This window comes from Oncorhynchus keta, chromosome 23, assembly GCF_023373465.1.
Source record: "Oncorhynchus keta strain PuntledgeMale-10-30-2019 chromosome 23, Oket_V2, whole genome shotgun sequence".
Taxonomy (NCBI): domain Eukaryota; kingdom Metazoa; phylum Chordata; class Actinopteri; order Salmoniformes; family Salmonidae; genus Oncorhynchus; species Oncorhynchus keta.
In genome coordinates, this window is record NC_068443.1 from 19742479 (window position 1) to 19760546 (window position 18068).

Below are 18068 nucleotides of genomic sequence, written 5' to 3' on the forward strand. Positions count from 1 at the left end.
CACTTAATTAGACTCAGGCACAAAGAAAATGAGTTAATATTGAAATACATGGGTTAATATCTAGAATGTTTGACGATATGTCTGTAACTATGTTGTATATGTCTGTAACTATGTTGTATATGTCTGTAACTATGTTGTATATGACTGTAACTATATTGTATATGTCTGTAACTATGTTGTATATGACTGTAACTATATTGTATATGTCTGTAACTATGTTGTATGTGTCTGTAACTATGTTGTATATGTCTGTAACTATGTTTTATATGTCTGTAACTATGTTGTATATGTCTGTAACTATGTTATAAATGTCTGTAACTATGCTGTATATGTCTGTAACTATGTTGTATATGTCTGTAACTATGTTGTATATGACTAACTATGTTGCATATGTCTGTAACTATGTTGCATATGTCTGTAACTATGTTGTATATGTCTGTAACTATGTTGCATATGTCTGTAACTACATTGTATATGTCTGTAACTGTTGTACAGGCTGTAATTATTTTGTATGTCTGTAACTATGTTGTATATGTCTGGAACTATGTTGTATATGTCTGTAACTATGTTGTGTATGTCTGTAAACTATGATACTCATGTCTGTAACTATGTGTTGTATATGTCTGTAACTATGTTGTATATGTCTGTAACTATATTGTATATGTCTGTAACTATGTTGTATATGTCTGTAACTATGTTGTATATGTCTGTAACTATGTTGTATATGTCTGTAACTATGTTGTATATGTCTGTAACTATGTTGTATATGTCTGTAACTATGTTGTATATGTCTGTAACTATGTTGTATATGTCTGTAACTATGTTGCATATGTCTGTAACTATGTTGCATATGTCTGTAACTATGTTGTATATGTCTGTAACTATGTTGTATATGTCTGTAACTATGTTGTATATGTCTGTAACTATATTATATATGTCTGTAACTATGTTGTATATGTCTGTAACTATGTTGTATATGTCTGTAACTATGTTGTATATGTCTGTAACTATGTTGTATATGTCTGTAACTATGTTGTATATGTCTGTAACTATGTTGTATATGTCTGTAACTATGTTGTATATGTCTGTAACTATGTTGTATATGTCTGTAACTATGTTGTATATGTCTGTAACTATGTTGTATATGTCTGTAACTATGTTGTATATGACTAACTATGTTGTATATGTCTGTAACTATGTTGCATATGTCTGTAACTATATTGTATATTTCTGTAACTATGTTATAATGTCTGTAACTATGTTGCATATCTCTGTAATTATGCTGTATATGGCTGTAACTACATTGTATATGTCTGTAACTATGTTGTTTATGTCTGTAACTATGCTGTATATGTCTGTAACTACATTGTATATGTCTGTAACTATGTTGTATATGACTGTAACTATATTGTATATGTCTGTAACTATGTTGTATATGTCTGTAACTATGTTGTATATGTCTGTAACTATGTTGTATATGTCTATGTAATGTCTGTAACTATATTATATATGTCTGTAACTATGTTGTATATGTCTGTAACTATGTTGTATATGTCTGTAACTATGTTGTATATGTCTGTAACTATGTTGTATATGTCTGTAACTATGTTGTATATGTCTGTAACTATGTTGTATATGTCTGTAACTATGTTGTATATGTCTGTAACTATGTTGCATATGTCTGTAATTATGTTGTATATGTCTGTAACTATGTTGCATATGTCTGTAACTATGTTGCATATCTCTGTAATTATGCTGTATATGGCTGTAACTACATTGTATATGTCTGTAACTATGTTGTTTATGTCTGTAACTATGCTGTATATGTCTGTAACTACATTGTATATGTCTGTAACTATGTTGTATATGTCTGTAACTATGTTGTATATGTCTGTAACTATGTTATAAATGTCTGTAACTATGCTGTATATATCTGTAACTACATTGTATATGTCTGTAACTATGTTGTATATGTCTGTAACTATGTTGCATATCTCTGTAATTATGCTGTATATGTCTGTAACTATGTTGCATATGTCTGTAACTATGTTGTATATGTCTGTAACTATGTTATAAATGTCTGTAACTATGTTATAAATGTCTGTAACTATGTTATAAATGTCTGTAACTACATTGTATATGTCTGTAACTATGTTATATATGTATGTAACTATGTTGTATATGTCTGTAACTATGTTATAAATGTCTGTAACTATGTTATAAATGTCTGTAACTATGTTATAAATGTCTGTAACTACATTGTATATGTCTGTCTGAACTATGTTGTATATGTCTGTAACTATGTTGCATATGTCTGTAACTATATTATATATGTCTGGAACTATGTTGTATATTTCTGTAACTATGTTGTATATGTCTGTAACTATGTTGCATATGTCTGTAACTATATTATATATGTCTGTAACTATATTATATATGTCTGTAACTACATTGTATATGTCTGTAACTATGTTATAAATGTCTGTAACTATGTTATAAATGTCTGTAACTACATTGTATATGTCTGGAACTATGATGTATATGTCTGTAACTATGTTGTATATGTCTGTAACTATGTTGTATATGTCTGTAACTATGTTGTATATGTCTGTAACTATGTTGTATATGTCTGTAACTATGTTGCATATGTCTGTAACTATGTTGTATATGTCTGTAACTATGTTGCATATGTCTGTAACTATGTAATAAATGTCTGTAACTACATTGTATATGTCTGGAACTATGTTGTATATGTCTGGAACTATGTTGTATATGTCTGTAACTATGATACTCATGTCTGTAACTATGTTATATATGTCTGTAACTATGTTATATATGTCTGGAACTATGTTGTATATGTCTGTAACTATGTTGTATATGTCTGTAACTATGTTGTATATGTCTGTAACTATGTTATAAATGTCTGTAACTACATTGTATATGTCTGTAACTATGTTGTATACGACTGTAAATATGTTGCATATGTCTGTAACTATGTTGCATATGTCTGTAACTATGTTGCATATCTCTGTAATTATGCTGTATATGTCTGTAACTATGTTGCATATGTCTGTAACTATGTTGCATATCTCTGTAATTATGCTGTATATGGCTGTAACTATGTTGCATATGTCTGTAACTATGTTGCATATGTCTGTAACTATATTATATATGTCTGTAACTATATTATATATGTCTGTAACTACATTGTATATGTCTGTAACTATGTTATAAATGTCTGTAACTACATTGTATATGTCTGTAACTATGTTGCATATGTCTGTAACTATGTTGCATATGTCTGTAACTATATTATATATGTCTGTAACTATATTGTATATGTCTGTAACTACATTGTATATGTCTGTAACTATGTTGCATATGTCTGTAACTATATTATATATGTCTGTAACTATATTATATATGTCTGTAACTACATTGTATATGTCTGTAACTATGTTATAAATGTCTGTAACTACATTTGTATATGTCTGTAACTATGTTGCATATGTCTGTAACTATGTTGCATATGTCTGTAACTATATTATATATGTCTGTAACTATATTGTATATGTCTGTAACTATGTTGTATATGTCTGTAACTATGTTGCATATGTCTGTAACTATATTATATATGTCTGTAACTACATTGTATATGTCTGTAACTATGTTATAAATGTCTATACAACTGTATATGTCTGTAACTATGTTGCATATGTCTGTAACTATGTTGCATATGTCTGTAACTATGTTGTATATGTCTGTAACTATGTTGCATATGTCTGTAACTATGTTATAAATGTCTAACTACATTGTATATGTCTGTAACTATGTTGCATATGTCTGTAACTATGTTGTATATGTCTGTAACTATGTTGTATATGTCTGTAACTATATTATATATGTCTGTAACTACATTGTATATGTCTGTAACTATGTTATAAATGTCTAACTACATTGTATATGTCTGTAACTATGTTGCATATGTCTGTAACTATGTTGCATATGTCTGTAACTATATTATATATGTCTGTAACTATATTATATATGTCTGTAACTACATTGTATATGTCTGTAACTATGTTATAAATGTCTGTAACTATGTTGTATATGTCTGTAACTATGTTGCATATGTCTATAACTATGTTGCATATGTCTGTAACTATATTGTATATGTCTGTAACTATATTATATATGTCTGTAACTATGTTGTATATGTCTGTAACTATGTTGCATATGTCTGTAACTATATTATATATGTCTGTAACTATGTTGCATATGTCTGTAACTATGTTATAAATGTCTAACTATGTTGTATATGTCTGTAACTATGTTGTATATGTCTGTAACTATGTTGTATATGTCTGTAACTATGTTGTATATGTCTGTAACTATATTATATATGTCTGTAACTACATTGTATATGTCTGTAACTATGTTATAAATGTCTAACTACATTGTATATGTCTGTAACTATGTTGCATATGTCTGTAACTATGTTGCATATGTCTGTAACTATATTATATATGTCTGTAACTATATTATATATGTCTGTAACTACATTGTATATGTCTGTAACTATGTTATAAATGTCTGTAACTATGTTGTATATGTCTGTAACTATGTTGCATATGTCTGTAACTATGTTGCATATGTCTGTAACTATATTATATATGTCTGTAACTATATTATATATGTCTGTAACTACATTGTATATGTCTGTAACTATGTTATAAATGTCTCACTACATTGTATATGTCTGTAACTATGTTGCATATGTCTGTAACTATATTATATATGTCTGTAACTATGTTGCATATGTCTGTAACTATGTTGTATATGTCTGTAACTATGTTGTATATGTCTGTAACTATATTATATATGTCTGTAACTATGTTGTATATGTCTGTAACTATGTTATAAATGTCTAACTACATTGTATATGTCTGTAACTATGTTGCATATGTCTGTAACTATATTATATATGTCTGTAACTATGTTGCATATGTCTGTAACTATGTTGCATATGTCTGTAACTATGTTTTATGTCTGTAACTATGTTGCATATGTCTGTAACTATATTATATATGTCTGTAACTATGTTGTATATGTCTGTAACTATATTGTATATGTCTGTAACTATGTTATAAATGTCTGTAACTACATTGTATATGTCTGTAACTATGTTATAAATGTCTGTAACTATGTTGTATATGTCTGTAACTATATTGTATATGTCTGTAACTATGTTGCATATGTCTGTAACTATGTTGTATATGTCTGTAACTATGTTGTATATGTCTGTAACTATGTTGTATATGTCTGTAACTATGTTGCATATGTCTGTAACTATGTTGTATATGTCTGTAACTATGTTGCATATGTCTGTAACTATGTTGCATATGTCTGTAACTATGTTGTATATGTCTGTAACTATGTTGTATATGTCTGTAACTATGTTGTATATGTCTGTAACTATGTTGTATATGTCTGTAACTATGTTGCATATGTCTGTAACTATGTTGTATATGTCTGTAACTATGTTGCATATGTCTGTAACTATATTATATATGTCTGTAACTATGTTGCATATGTCTGTAACTATGTTGCATATGTCTGTAACTATGTTGTATATGTCTGTAACTATATTATATATGTCTGTAACTATGTTGTATATGTCTGTAACTATGTTGCATATGTCTGTAACTATGTTGCATATGTCTGTAACTATATTATATATGTCTGTAACTATGTTGCATATGTCTGTAACTATGTTGTATATGTCTGTAACTATGTTGCATATGTCTGTAACTATATTGTATATGTCTGGAACTATGTTGTATATGTCTGTAACTATGTTGCATATGTCTGTAACTATATTATATATGTCTGTAACTATGTTGCATATGTCTGTAACTATGTTGTATATGTCTGTAACTATGTTGTATATGTCTGTAACTATGTTGCATATGTCTGTAACTATATTATATATATCTGTAACTATGTTGTATATGTCTGTAACTATGTTGTATATGTCTGTAACTATGTTGTATACGACTGTAACTATGTTGTATATGTCTGTAACTATATTATATATATCTGTAACTATGTTGTATATGTCTGTAACTATGTTGTATATGACTGTAACTATGTTGTATATGTCTGTAACTATGTTGTATATGTCTGTAACTATGTTGTATACGACTGTAACTATGTTGTATATGTCTGTAACTATATTATATATATCTGGAACTATGTTGTATATGTCTGTAACTATGTTGTATATGTCTGTAACTATGTTGTATATGTCTGTAACTATGTTGTATATGTCTGTAACTATGTTGTATACGACTGTAACTATGTTGTATACGACTGTAACTATGTTGCTATATGTCTGTAACTATATTATATATATCTGGAACTATGTTGTATATGTCTGTAACTATGTTGTATATGACTGTAACTATGTTGTATACGACTGTAACTATGTTGTATATGTCTGTAACTATGTTGTTTATGTCTGTAACTTTCTGGTACAAGTCTGTAACTATGTTGTACATGTCTGTAACTCTGTTGTACAGGTCTGTAACTGTGTTGTATATGTCTGTAACTATGTTGTATACGTTGTAACTATGTTGTATACGACTGTAACTATGTTGTATACGACTGTAACTATGTTGTATATGTCTGTAACTATGTTGCATATGTCTGTAACTTTCTGGTACAAGTCTGTAACTATGTTGTATATGTCTGTAACTATGTTGCATATGTCTGTAACTATATTATATATATCTGGAACTATGTTGTATATGTCTGTAACTATGTTGCATATGTCTGTAACTATATTGTATATGTCTGTAACTATGTTGTACATGTCTGTAACTATGTTGTATTTGTCTGTAACTATGTTCTATATGTCTGTAACTATGTTGTGTATGTCTGTAGCTATGTTGTATATGTCTGTAACTCTGTTGAATATGTATGTAACTGCATTGTATATGTCTGTAACTATGTTGTATATGTCTGTAACTGTGTTGTATATGTCTGTAACTATGTTGTACATGTCTGTAACTTTCTGGTACAAGTCTGTAACTATGTTGTACATGTCTGTAACTCTGTTGTACAGGTCTGCAACTGTGTTGTATATGTCTGTAACTGTGTTGTATATGTCTGTAACTATGTTGTATATGTCTGTAACTGTGTTGTATATGTCTGTAACTATGTTGTACATGTCTGTAACTTTCTGGTACAAGTCTGTAACTATGTTGTACATGTCTGTAACTCTGTTGTACAGGTCTGCAACTGTGTTGTATATGTCTGTAACTGTGTTGTATATGTCTGTAACTATGATGTATATCTCTTTAACTATGTTGTTTATGTCTGTAACTATATGCTGCAGTAATGAGTGACCAAGTGTTAAATCTAATGAAAGTAAAGCCTCAGCTACCATTGGTGGAGACCTTGGCAGAGGTCTTATCATCTTTGCATTCACAGATGTACTCTCCCTCATCCTCTTTGGTCATTCCTGTTATGGTAAGGACCCGCTTGGCACTGTCAGCGCTGACACAGAACCTGCCACCGGGTTTGACCTCACGACTGTTGTGGCGCCAGAGTACGTCCCCTGTGGCTTGGTTCAGTTCACAGGTCAGGGTCAGTGTAACACCCAGCTCTGTGGCTACAGGCTGCAACTGCACCACGAACTTCAGCGGTGTATCTGAGAGGAAACATGGACAGAACTTAATTAACTACATTTTATATGCACGCTCTTATGTCAGTATTGACTGTACACGCCAATCAATTGTTCTGATGAATGAATTGCCAACTAACGTTTGACTTGAACTTTGAACTCAAGCTTGTCATCATCAGTGTGGCAAGAGTAGGTGCCACTGTCTTTGACTTCGGTGGACTTCACAATCAGGGTACGAGAATGTCCCTCTCTCTTCATCTCATATTTAGTGCCTTCCTTCAACTCTACTCCATCCCTGAACCACTTAACACTGGCACTCTCCGAAGTCAGCTCAGTGGTCAAAACAATCTTCTCACTTGCTTGAACACTGCATATATCCTTCACTGCAGTCTTCTTAAACTTGGCAGAGGATTCTAGAGAAAAAAATAAGACATGTTAGCATAGTGATGATAGTGCTGGGTATAACAAATACGGTTGAATGAGTCAATGACATCATACCTGTCACCTGTATCTTAAAGGCCAGCTTCTCTGCTCCAACCTCACAGGTGTACTGTCCAGCATCCTTCTTCTCCACCTTCTCTATCACCAGCTGACGAGTCTTGCCCTTTGTCTCCATGGAGACTGTCTTACTGGAAGTCAGCAGTTTACCATCCTTGTACCATTTCACCTCAGTCTTGGTATCTGACACATCACAGCTCAGAGTGGCTTTCTGGGAGAGAGTAGCTTTCACCTCCTTCTTTACAGACTCCTTGTTGGTGAAAGCTGCTTGAATCTCTGAAGGAGAAATGATGACATGCCACAGTCGAATTAGGACCCCTTCATTCAGGGTTGAACACAAAACAAACAGGAAGCACATCTCTACACTGGACAGACATGAGACTGGGAGGTGTTGAGCAATACAATGGCTAGACTAGTAAGTCAATTACCAGCTATTGAAATATAGTTTAAGACACAAATATGCAACCAAGAGATAGACATCTATCAAAACAAAATGGGCAATACATTCAGAGGCCATTGACTTGAGTATACAAAACATCATCTGGTTTGGGACCATTCAGCCTACAAAGCCTTAAGAGAAACATCAATAGACAGCCAGATTTCATATCCTCCATACCTGTCAACTGTATCTTATAGACCAGTTTCTCTGCTCCAACCTCACAGGTGTACTCTCCAGCATCCTTCTTCTCCACCTTCTCTATCACCAGGTGACGAGTCTTGCCCTTTGTCTCCATGGAGACTGTCTTACTGGAAGTCAGCAGTTTGCCATCCTTGTACCATTTCACCTCAGTCTTGGTATCTGACACATCACAGCTCAGAGTGGCTTTCTGGGAGAGAGTAGCTTTCACCTCCTTCTGTACAGAGTCCTTATTGGAGAAAGCAGCCTGGGCCTCTGAATAGGGATCATTGAAGGGTATGGTAAAACCAGAAACCCCTCATTCAGGGTCAAACAATCCCAACACCAAATCAGAAACCCTTTGGATATCTTGCACATGACATACAAAAGGGAAATCAAGCGATATTGTCAGAGTAACTTAAAAAAAACGGCATTTCTAAAGCATTATGAGACAGAGAAGAACATACAATTCAGACTTCCACACTAACAAAACCATCAAAACAAACAGTATAACATGTCTTTCCTTGGGAGAAGAAAATTGTAGACAACGTAGAACACAGACACAGTACATTGATAACCATCCAGCCTCCAAAACCTTGAGAGAAACATCAATGGACAGCCAGCGTTGAAATCGTCCCATACCTGTCACCTGTAGCTTAAAGACCAGCTTCTCTGCTCCCACCTCACAGGTGTACTGTCCAGCATCCTTCTTCTCCACCTTCTCTATCACCAGCTGACGAGTCTTGCCCTTTGTCTCCATGGAGACTGTCTTACTGGAAGTCAGCAGTTTGCCATCCTTGTACCATTTCACCTCAGTCTTGGTATCTGATACCTCACAGCTCAGAGTGGCTTTCTGGGAGAGAGTAGCTTTCACCTCCTTCTGTACAGAGTCCTTATTGGTGAAAGCTGCTTGAGTTTCTGAGGGAACAATTATGGAGGTGCATGATAGTACCAGAAACATAACATTCAAGGTCAAACAATCCCAACAACCAAACCATATCTTACACACAACAGACATTAGGGGACATAAGCAATACAAATGCTAGATAAATCAACCATCTGCATTTATAAAGCAGTAAGACTCAGACAAGACAATGCAACAAACAGGGTAACGGACAATTCAGACATTAGCAAAACAATAAAAAAAGACAACACTATAATGTCTCTTTCTATTATGGAAAACAATTTGTAGACAATGTAGAGAACATATACAGTGGGGAGAACAAGTATGTGATACTCTGCCGATTTTGCAGGTTTTCCTACTTACAAAGCATGTAGAGGTCTGTCATTTTTATCATAGGTACACTTCAACTGTGAGAGACAGAATCTAAAACAAAAATCCAGAAAATCACATTGTATGATTTTTAAGTAATTCATTTGCATTTTATTACATGACATAAGTATTTCATACATCAGAAAAGCAGAACTTAATATTTGATACAGAAACCTTTGTTTGAAATGACAGAGATCATACGTTTCCTGTAGTTCTTGACCAGGTTTGCACACACTGCAGCAGGGATTTTGGCCCACTCCTCCATACAGACCTTCTCCAGATCCTTCAGGTTTCGGGGCTGTCGCTGGGCAATATAGACGTTCAGCTCCCTCCAAAGATTTTCTATTGGGTTCAGGTCTGGAGACTGGCTAGGCTACTCCAGGACCTTGAGATGCTTCTTACGGAGCCACTCCTTAGTTGCCCTGGCTGTGTGTTTCGGGTCGTTGTCATGCTGGAAGACCCAGTCACGACCCATCTTCAATGCTCTTACTGAGGGAAGGAGGTTGTTGGCCAAGATCTCGCGATACATGGCCCCATCCCTCCTCCCCTCAATACGGTGCAGTCGTCCTGTCCCCTTTGTAGAAAAGCATCCCCAAAGAACGATGTTTCCACCTCCATGCTTCACGGTTGGGATGGTGTTCGTGGGGTTGTACTCATCCTTCTTCTTCCTCCAAACACTGCGAGTGGAGTTTAGACCAAAAAGCTCTATTTTTGTCTCATCAGACCACATGCCCTTCTCCCATTCCTCCTCTGGATCATCCAGATGGTCATTGGCAAACTTCAGATGGGCCTGGACATGCGCTGGCTTGAGCAGGGGGACCTTGCGTGCGCTGCAGGATTTTAATCCATGACGGCGTAGTGTGTTACTAATGGTTTTCTTTGAGACTGTGGTCCCAGCTCTCTTCAGGTCATTGACCAGGTCCTGCCGTGTAGTTCTGGGCTGATCACTCATCTTCCTCATGATCATTGATGCCCCACGAGGTGAGATCTTGCATGGAGCCCCAGACCGAGGGTGATTGACCGTCATGTTGAACTTCTTCCATTTTCAAATAATTGTGCCAACAGTTGTTGCCTTCTCACCAAGCTGCTTGCCTATTGTCCTGTAGCCCATCCCAGCCTTGTGCAGGTCTACAATTTTATCCCTGATGTCCTTACACAGCTCCCTGGTCTTGGCCATTGTGGAGAGGTTGCAGTCTGTTTGATTGAGTGTGTGGACAGGTGTATTTTATACATGTAACGAGTTCAAACAGGTGCAGTTAATACAGGTAATGAGTGGCGAACAGGAGGGCCTCTTAAAGAAAAACTAACAGGTCTGTGAGAGCCGGAATTCCTACTGGTTGATAGGTGATAAAATACTTATGTCATGCAATAAAATGCAAATGAATTACTTAAAAATCATACAATGTGATTTTCTGGATTTTTGTTTTAGATTCCGTCTCTCACAGTTGAAGTGTACCTATGATAAAAATGACAGACCTCTACATGCTTTGTAAGTAGGAAAAACCTGAAAAATCGGCAGTGTATCAAATACTTGTTCTCCCCACTGTACATTGACAACTGTTCAGCCTCCAAAGCCTTCTGAGAAGAAATAATAGAGCCAGCTGTATCTTAAAGACCAACTTCTCTGCTCCAGCCTCACAGGTGTACTTTCCAGCATCCTTTTTCTACACCTTTTCTATCACAAGCTAACAAGCTTTGCTCATTGACAACATTTGGACTGTTTTAGTGCAAGTCAGTAGTTTGCCATATTTGTACCATTTCACCTCTGTCTTGGTATCTAACAGCTCACAGCTCAGAGTGGCTTTCTGGGAGAGAGTAGCTTTCACTTCCTGCTGTACAAAGTCCCTATTGGAGAAAGCAGCCTTCATTTCTAAAGGAGGAACAATTGAGGGATATGATGGAAATGAGAAACCTCAATATCACATGAAAACAGGAACCATATCTCTAGACTGGACAAATACGGGAGTTATTGGACAAAGTCAACCATCTGAAATTCCAATGTGGCGTGGAGACAGACACACAGTCCAGAGCAACAAACTGGGAAACAGAGCACTCAGATATCCCCATGAGAAACATCTGTGAATCGAGACAAAATGTTCAGAGGACAATGCTGTGCGCAATCAAAACAACCAATTAAACCTATTTTTTTGCAAGATAGAACTCACAAATGCTAAGGCATCGTTACCAATTACACTTAGAAAACAACTAAATAGCTGTAAGTTAAAAAACAGAACTAAAAATGTAACTGTGTATGTCCCATAACATCTTCTCCGACTTAAGAAAATCTCTTACGATTATCTTTAAATAAGGAGAATACAATTGTAATTAATAGGACAGACAAACAGACAACCATTCAAGCAACCAAAACCTAAATCACATCACAGAGGGCTCCTAACTAAAAAACAACTCCTGCATACCTGTCACCTGTATCTTATAGACCAGTTTCTCTGCTCCAACCTCACAGGTGTACTCTCCAGCATCCTTCTTCTCCACCTTCTCTATCACCAGCTGACGAGTCTTGCCCTTTGTCTCCATGGAGACTGTCTTACTGGAAGTAAGCAGTTTGCCATTTTTGTACCATTTCACCTCTGTCTTGGTATCTGATACCTCACAGCTCAGAGTGGCTTTCTGGGAGAGAGTAGCTTTCACCTCTTTCTGTATAGAGTCCTTGTTGGTGAAGGCAGCCTGATGTGCTTCTGATGGAACAGTCATGGAGGGGCACAATGGCAGAAATACTTAATTTAGGGTCAAACAGTATCAGCACCAAACACAGAACACACCACTTACTGTCCTGTACAGACACGGGAAGAATTGTCTACAGACACCGAGAGTTAACTGTCAGCAATTCTAACATGGTACGGAGACAAACAAACTGCGTAACAAACACAGAAACAGACTATTCAGATGTAATATAAGCTAGAGCAGCAACACAGAAACAGACTATTCAGATGTAATATAAGCTAGAGCAGCAACACAGAAACAGACTATTCAGATGTAATATAAGCTAGAGCAGCAACACAGAAACAGACTATTCAGATGTAATATAAGCTAGAGCAGCAACACAGATTGTAGGAGATGTCAACTTGGGAAGACAAATGAAACAACCTTTGTCAAAGACAAGTTTTATCAAATAAATATTTGTAGGACAGGCATATAGACAACCATTCGTCCCACTATATGCCCCAGAGTAAACAATAGACAGACAGTAAATCCAATATATGCTCCATACCTGTCACATGTATCTTAAAGACCAGTTTCTCTGCTCCAACCTCACAGGTGTACTCTCCAGCATCCTTCTTCTCCACCTTCTCTATCACCAGCTGACGAGTCTTGCCCTTTGTCTCCATGGAGACTGTCTTACTGGAAGTCAGAAGTTTGCCATCCTTGTACCATTTCACCTCAGTCTTGGTATCAGACACCTCACAGCTCAGAGTGGCTTTCTGGGAGGGAGCAGCTCTCACCTCTCTCTGTACAGAGTCCTTATTGGAGAAGGCAGCCTGGGCCTCTGTAAATCAACCATTAGCAGTTCAAATTTAGAATGGGAATAGACACACGGCCACAAAAGGGACAGAGACCAGTGAGACGTCCCCATAAGCCACAAAGCAAAACAACCAGAGCCAAATCAAGCAAGGAAACAACATTGAAGCCTCAAACATAGCCCCTTGACTGATGGAATCAACTAATCCTAAGATCTCAACTTTATCAGTATGACAAAAAACTAGGCATTTGTTTCTTACTGAGACAAAAGCTAAATGTAATTCAACAGTACACTTGCCAAAGCATCCGAGGGGAGAGGTAAATATTTAATAGTTATTTTCTCCTAAGATAAACATGTCCAATGTGTAGAGCAGAAAGCTAGTATGAGGGTTTGCAGTCAGGCTACAATGGAAGGCAGCCGGTGTGTAGGAGAAAAAAAATATGTAGAGTTTAAAAGGTACTGGCACTCAGAACCATGAAAAGGAATAACCCAAGGAGGCCAAAGTGCAAAAATAATACACTTAATTTAATCCACGCTCAAAAGAATACAAAAAGTACAAAGTTAATGAACGAAAAAGGAGCATACGTTTCGGCCTTATCATCAGTAATGTACAAACAAATTAGGAAGACGTACTTAAGAAGACACACCTGCTGTGTGTAACAGGCGCAACACGTGCAAGCAGATACAGTGCCTTGCGAAAGTATTCGGCCCCCTTGAACTTTGCGACCTTTTGCCACATTTCAGGCTTCAAACATAAAGATATAAAACTTTTTTTGTGAAGAATCAACAACAAGTGGGACACAATCATGAAGTGGAACGACATTTATTGGAAATTTCAAACTTTTTTAACAAATCAAAAACTGAAAAATTGGGCGTGCAAAATTATTCAGCCCCCTTAAGTTAATACTTTGTAGCACCACCTTTTGCTGTGATTACAGCTGTAAGTCGCTTGGGGTATGTCTCTATCAGTTTTGCACATCGAGAGACTGAAATTTTTTCCCATTCCTCCTTGCAAAACAGCTCGAGCTCAGTGAGGTTGGATGGAGAGCATTTGTGAACAGCAGTTTTCAGTTATTTCCACAGATTCTCGATTGGATTCAGGTCTGGACTTTGACTTGGCCATTCTAACACCTGGATATGTTCATTTTTTAACCATTCCATTGTAGATTTTGCTTTATGTTTTGGATCATTGTCTTGTTGGAAGACAAATCTCCGTCCCAGTCTCAGGTCTTTTGCAGACTCCATCAGGTTTTCTTTCAGAATGATCCTGTATTTGGCTCCATCCATCTTCCCATCAATTTTAACCATCTTCCCTGTCCCTGCTGAAGAAAAGCAGGCCCAAACCATGATGCTGCCACCACCATGTTTGACAGTGGGGATGTTATGTTCAGGGTGATGAACTGTGTTGCTTTTACGCCAAACATAACGTTTTGCATTGCTGCCAAAAAGTTCCATTTTGGTTTCATCTGACCAGAGCACCTTCTTCCACATGTTTGGTGTGTCTCCCAGGTGGCTTGTTGTAAACTTTAAACGACACTTTTTATGGATATCTTTAAGAAATTGCTTTCTTCTTGCCACTCTTCCATAAAGGCCAGATTTGTGCAATATACGACTGATTGTTGTCCTATGGACAGAGTCTCCCACCTCAGCTGTAGATGTCTGCAGTTCATCCAGAGTGATCATGGGCCTCTTGGCTGCATCTCTGGTCAGTCTTCTCCTTGTATGAGCTGAAAGTTTAGAGGGACGGCCAGGTCTTGGTAGATTTGCAGTGGTCTGATACTCCTTCCATTTCAATATTATCGCTTGCACAGTGCTCCTTGGGATGTTTAAAGCTTGGGAAATCTTTTTGTATCCAAATCCGGCTTTAAACTTCTTCACAACAGTATCTCGGACCTGCCTGGTGTGTCCCTTGTTCTTCATGATGCTCTCTACGCTTTTAACGGACCTCGGAGACTATCACAGTGCAGGTGCATTTATACGGAGACTTGATTACACACAGGAGGATTGTATTTATCATCATTAGTCATTTAGGTCAACATTGGATCATTCAGAGATCCTCACTGAACTTCTGGAGAGAGTTTGCTGCACTGAAAGTAAAGGGGCTGAATAATTTTGCACGCCCAATTTTTCAGTTTTTGATTTGTTAAAAAAGTTTGAAATATCCAATAAATGTCGTTCCACTTCATGATTGTGTCCCACTTGTTGTTGATTCTTCACACATTTTTTTTATATCTTTATGTTTGAAGCCTGAAATGTGGCAAAAGGTCGCAAAGTTCAAGGGGGCCGAATACTTTCGCAAGGCACTGTAGTTGATTAGAGACTGGAATATGTGGAAGAATAAAGAAAATGGCCAATTCAAATGTCACATATAATTGAAAAAAGACAATGAGCTGGGCTACATAACAATATTAGAAGCAATAGATATTAGGCTGAAGAGCTCAGAGTGCTTGGAGGTGGGGTGGCGGACTGCTGGTGCCTGTAACATGCAAGGTCCAATTCCTCATTAATGTGAAGAGCAGACAGACAACCATTCAAGCAATCGGGCAGAAAGGAGACAAGACAGCAAGTCGATATCCTCCTTACCTGTCACCTTTATCTCATAGACCAGTTTTTCTGCTCCAACCTCACAGGTGTACTCTCCAGCATCCTTCTTCTCCACCTTCTCTATCACCAGCTGACGAGTCTTGCCCTTTGTCTCCATGGAGACTGTCTTACAGGAAGTCAGCAGTTTGCCATCCTTGTACCATTTCACCTCAGTCTTGGAATCTGACACATCACAGCTCAGAGTGGCTTTCTGGGAGAGAGTAGCTTTCACCTCCTTCTGTACAGAGTCCTTGTTGGTGAAGGCAGCCTGTTGGGCTTCTGAGGGAACAATCATGGAGGGGCATAGTAGGGGTCAAATAATGAAAACAGGAATAATTTTTCGACACTGGACAGACATGGGTAGCATTGACATACATAACAGCCATAGTCAACCAGCTACAGCACTAATATAGCAGAGGCAGACACATCACATCATTGAGGTGTCCTCAGAAGCCATGAAAGCAAAATCATCCAATGAAACAGCTTTGAAGCCCATATCTCCAAACAATATTTTATCTGATAACCTCACACATTTTTAGGTCTCAATTAGAACACATTGAAACTAACAAAACAACCATACATTTCTAACATAATGAGCAGAGCTGAAGAAATTCAAATGTTGTACATTGTCCAAACCATCACCAAGGACTAAGGGGGAAAACGCTTCAAATTTGCAAGACTGGCACATGGACAACCACTCCAGCAACCTCGTTCAAAAGTAGACAATAGACAGTAACTCAATATTTGGCTTACCTGACACATGTATTTTAAAGACCAGCTTCTCTGCTCTAGCTTCACAGGTGTACTCTCCAGCATCCTTTTTCTCCATTTTATCTACTACCAACAGACGACTCTTGCCCTTTGTCTCCATGGAGACAGTTTTACTTGCAATGATCTGTTTGCCGTCCTTGTACCATTTCACCTCTGTCTTGGTATCTGCAACCTCACAGCTCAGAGTGGCTTTCTGGGAGAGAGTAGCTCTCACTTCCTTCTGTACAGAGTCCTTGTTGGTGAAGGCAGCCTGTTGAACTTCTGAGGGAACAGTCATGGAATGGCTAAGTAAAATCAGAAACCTTTTTTGGGGGGTTGAACACTGAAAACAGGAACATTATTTGTATGGGCAGTCTGGGATTCTGAGGGGACACTAGTTTTTCTAGCTTAAACATTTAAAAAAAAAATATGACTAGGTATTCTACAAGCTGAATACAATGATATTGTTTGTCCGGTGTGCTCTACAGACATTCCTTCTCTCTCTTACCTTTTATCTTGACCTGGAATGTGACTTTGTCTTCCGCTGTCTCGCAGGAGTAGTGTCCCTCGTCACTCTTCTTGGCGTTCTTGATGACCAGTCTCCTCTGTGTCCCTTTGGAGATAATGGTAGTTCTTTGGTCCTCAATGACCACTGTCTGATCCTTCCTCCACACCACCACCCCGCTGGCAGACGATACCTCACAGTTCAACTCAAGGTGCCCACTGAGGGCAGGTGCCACCCCCATGGGACCCCTGGGCTTGTTCAGGAATTTTGCTTCATCTGGAAGAGAAACATGGATGGATTTGTCATCAAGAACAAAAACATGATTTGTCTGCTTTTTTAGTTTATAGAGTTGTGGTGGAAATCTATTAATACCTTAAGGTTATAATTAAATGTTAACAAAGGCCCATGTGGAATTGAATATGACAAAAAAATACGCAATAACAGAATCATCTATGATGATTTATTCGCTTTACAAATATTTGATTATGCTTTTATAATTTCATACACCATCATATGATAGGTGGATGTCTGCCTGTGCGTGGTTGGAGGATTGGGGACGGTACCAGTGACACATTGGACTTTATTACATGATGACAGAGAGCTCTTTCCCATGCTAGACGACTCACTACCACCTGGTGTTAGCTGTCACAGCCCAGTCTGTCCCTGTGTGTCACGTGG

At 37.0% G+C, this 18068-nt stretch overlaps 1 protein-coding gene across 32 annotated transcripts in view; it reads right to left on the minus strand.

Moving 5' to 3' along the window:
* LOC118402524 (obscurin-like) overlaps positions 1–18068 on the minus strand; it is an 88944-nt gene that overhangs the window by 58946 nt on the left and 11930 nt on the right. For 27 of the 32 annotated variants that reach the window (XM_052476782.1, XM_052476762.1, XM_052476761.1 and 24 more), the window contains exons 9-18: positions 17394–17666; positions 16889–17167; positions 16136–16414; positions 13304–13579; positions 12492–12770; positions 9444–9719; positions 8802–9077; positions 8186–8461; positions 7828–8100; positions 7448–7714 (exon numbers count right to left, since the gene is read on the minus strand). In XM_052476782.1, the coding sequence (XP_052332742.1) occupies positions 7448–7714; positions 7828–8100; positions 8186–8461; positions 8802–9077; positions 9444–9719; positions 12492–12770; positions 13304–13579; positions 16136–16414; positions 16889–17167; positions 17394–17666 (2754 nt within the window). The remainder of the gene's footprint in view (positions 1–7447; positions 7715–7827; positions 8101–8185; positions 8462–8801; positions 9078–9443; positions 9720–12491; positions 12771–13303; positions 13580–16135; positions 16415–16888; positions 17168–17393; positions 17667–18068) is intronic. The other 5 variants (XM_052476757.1, XM_052476766.1, XM_052476767.1 and 2 more) reach the window with 5 other exon arrangements.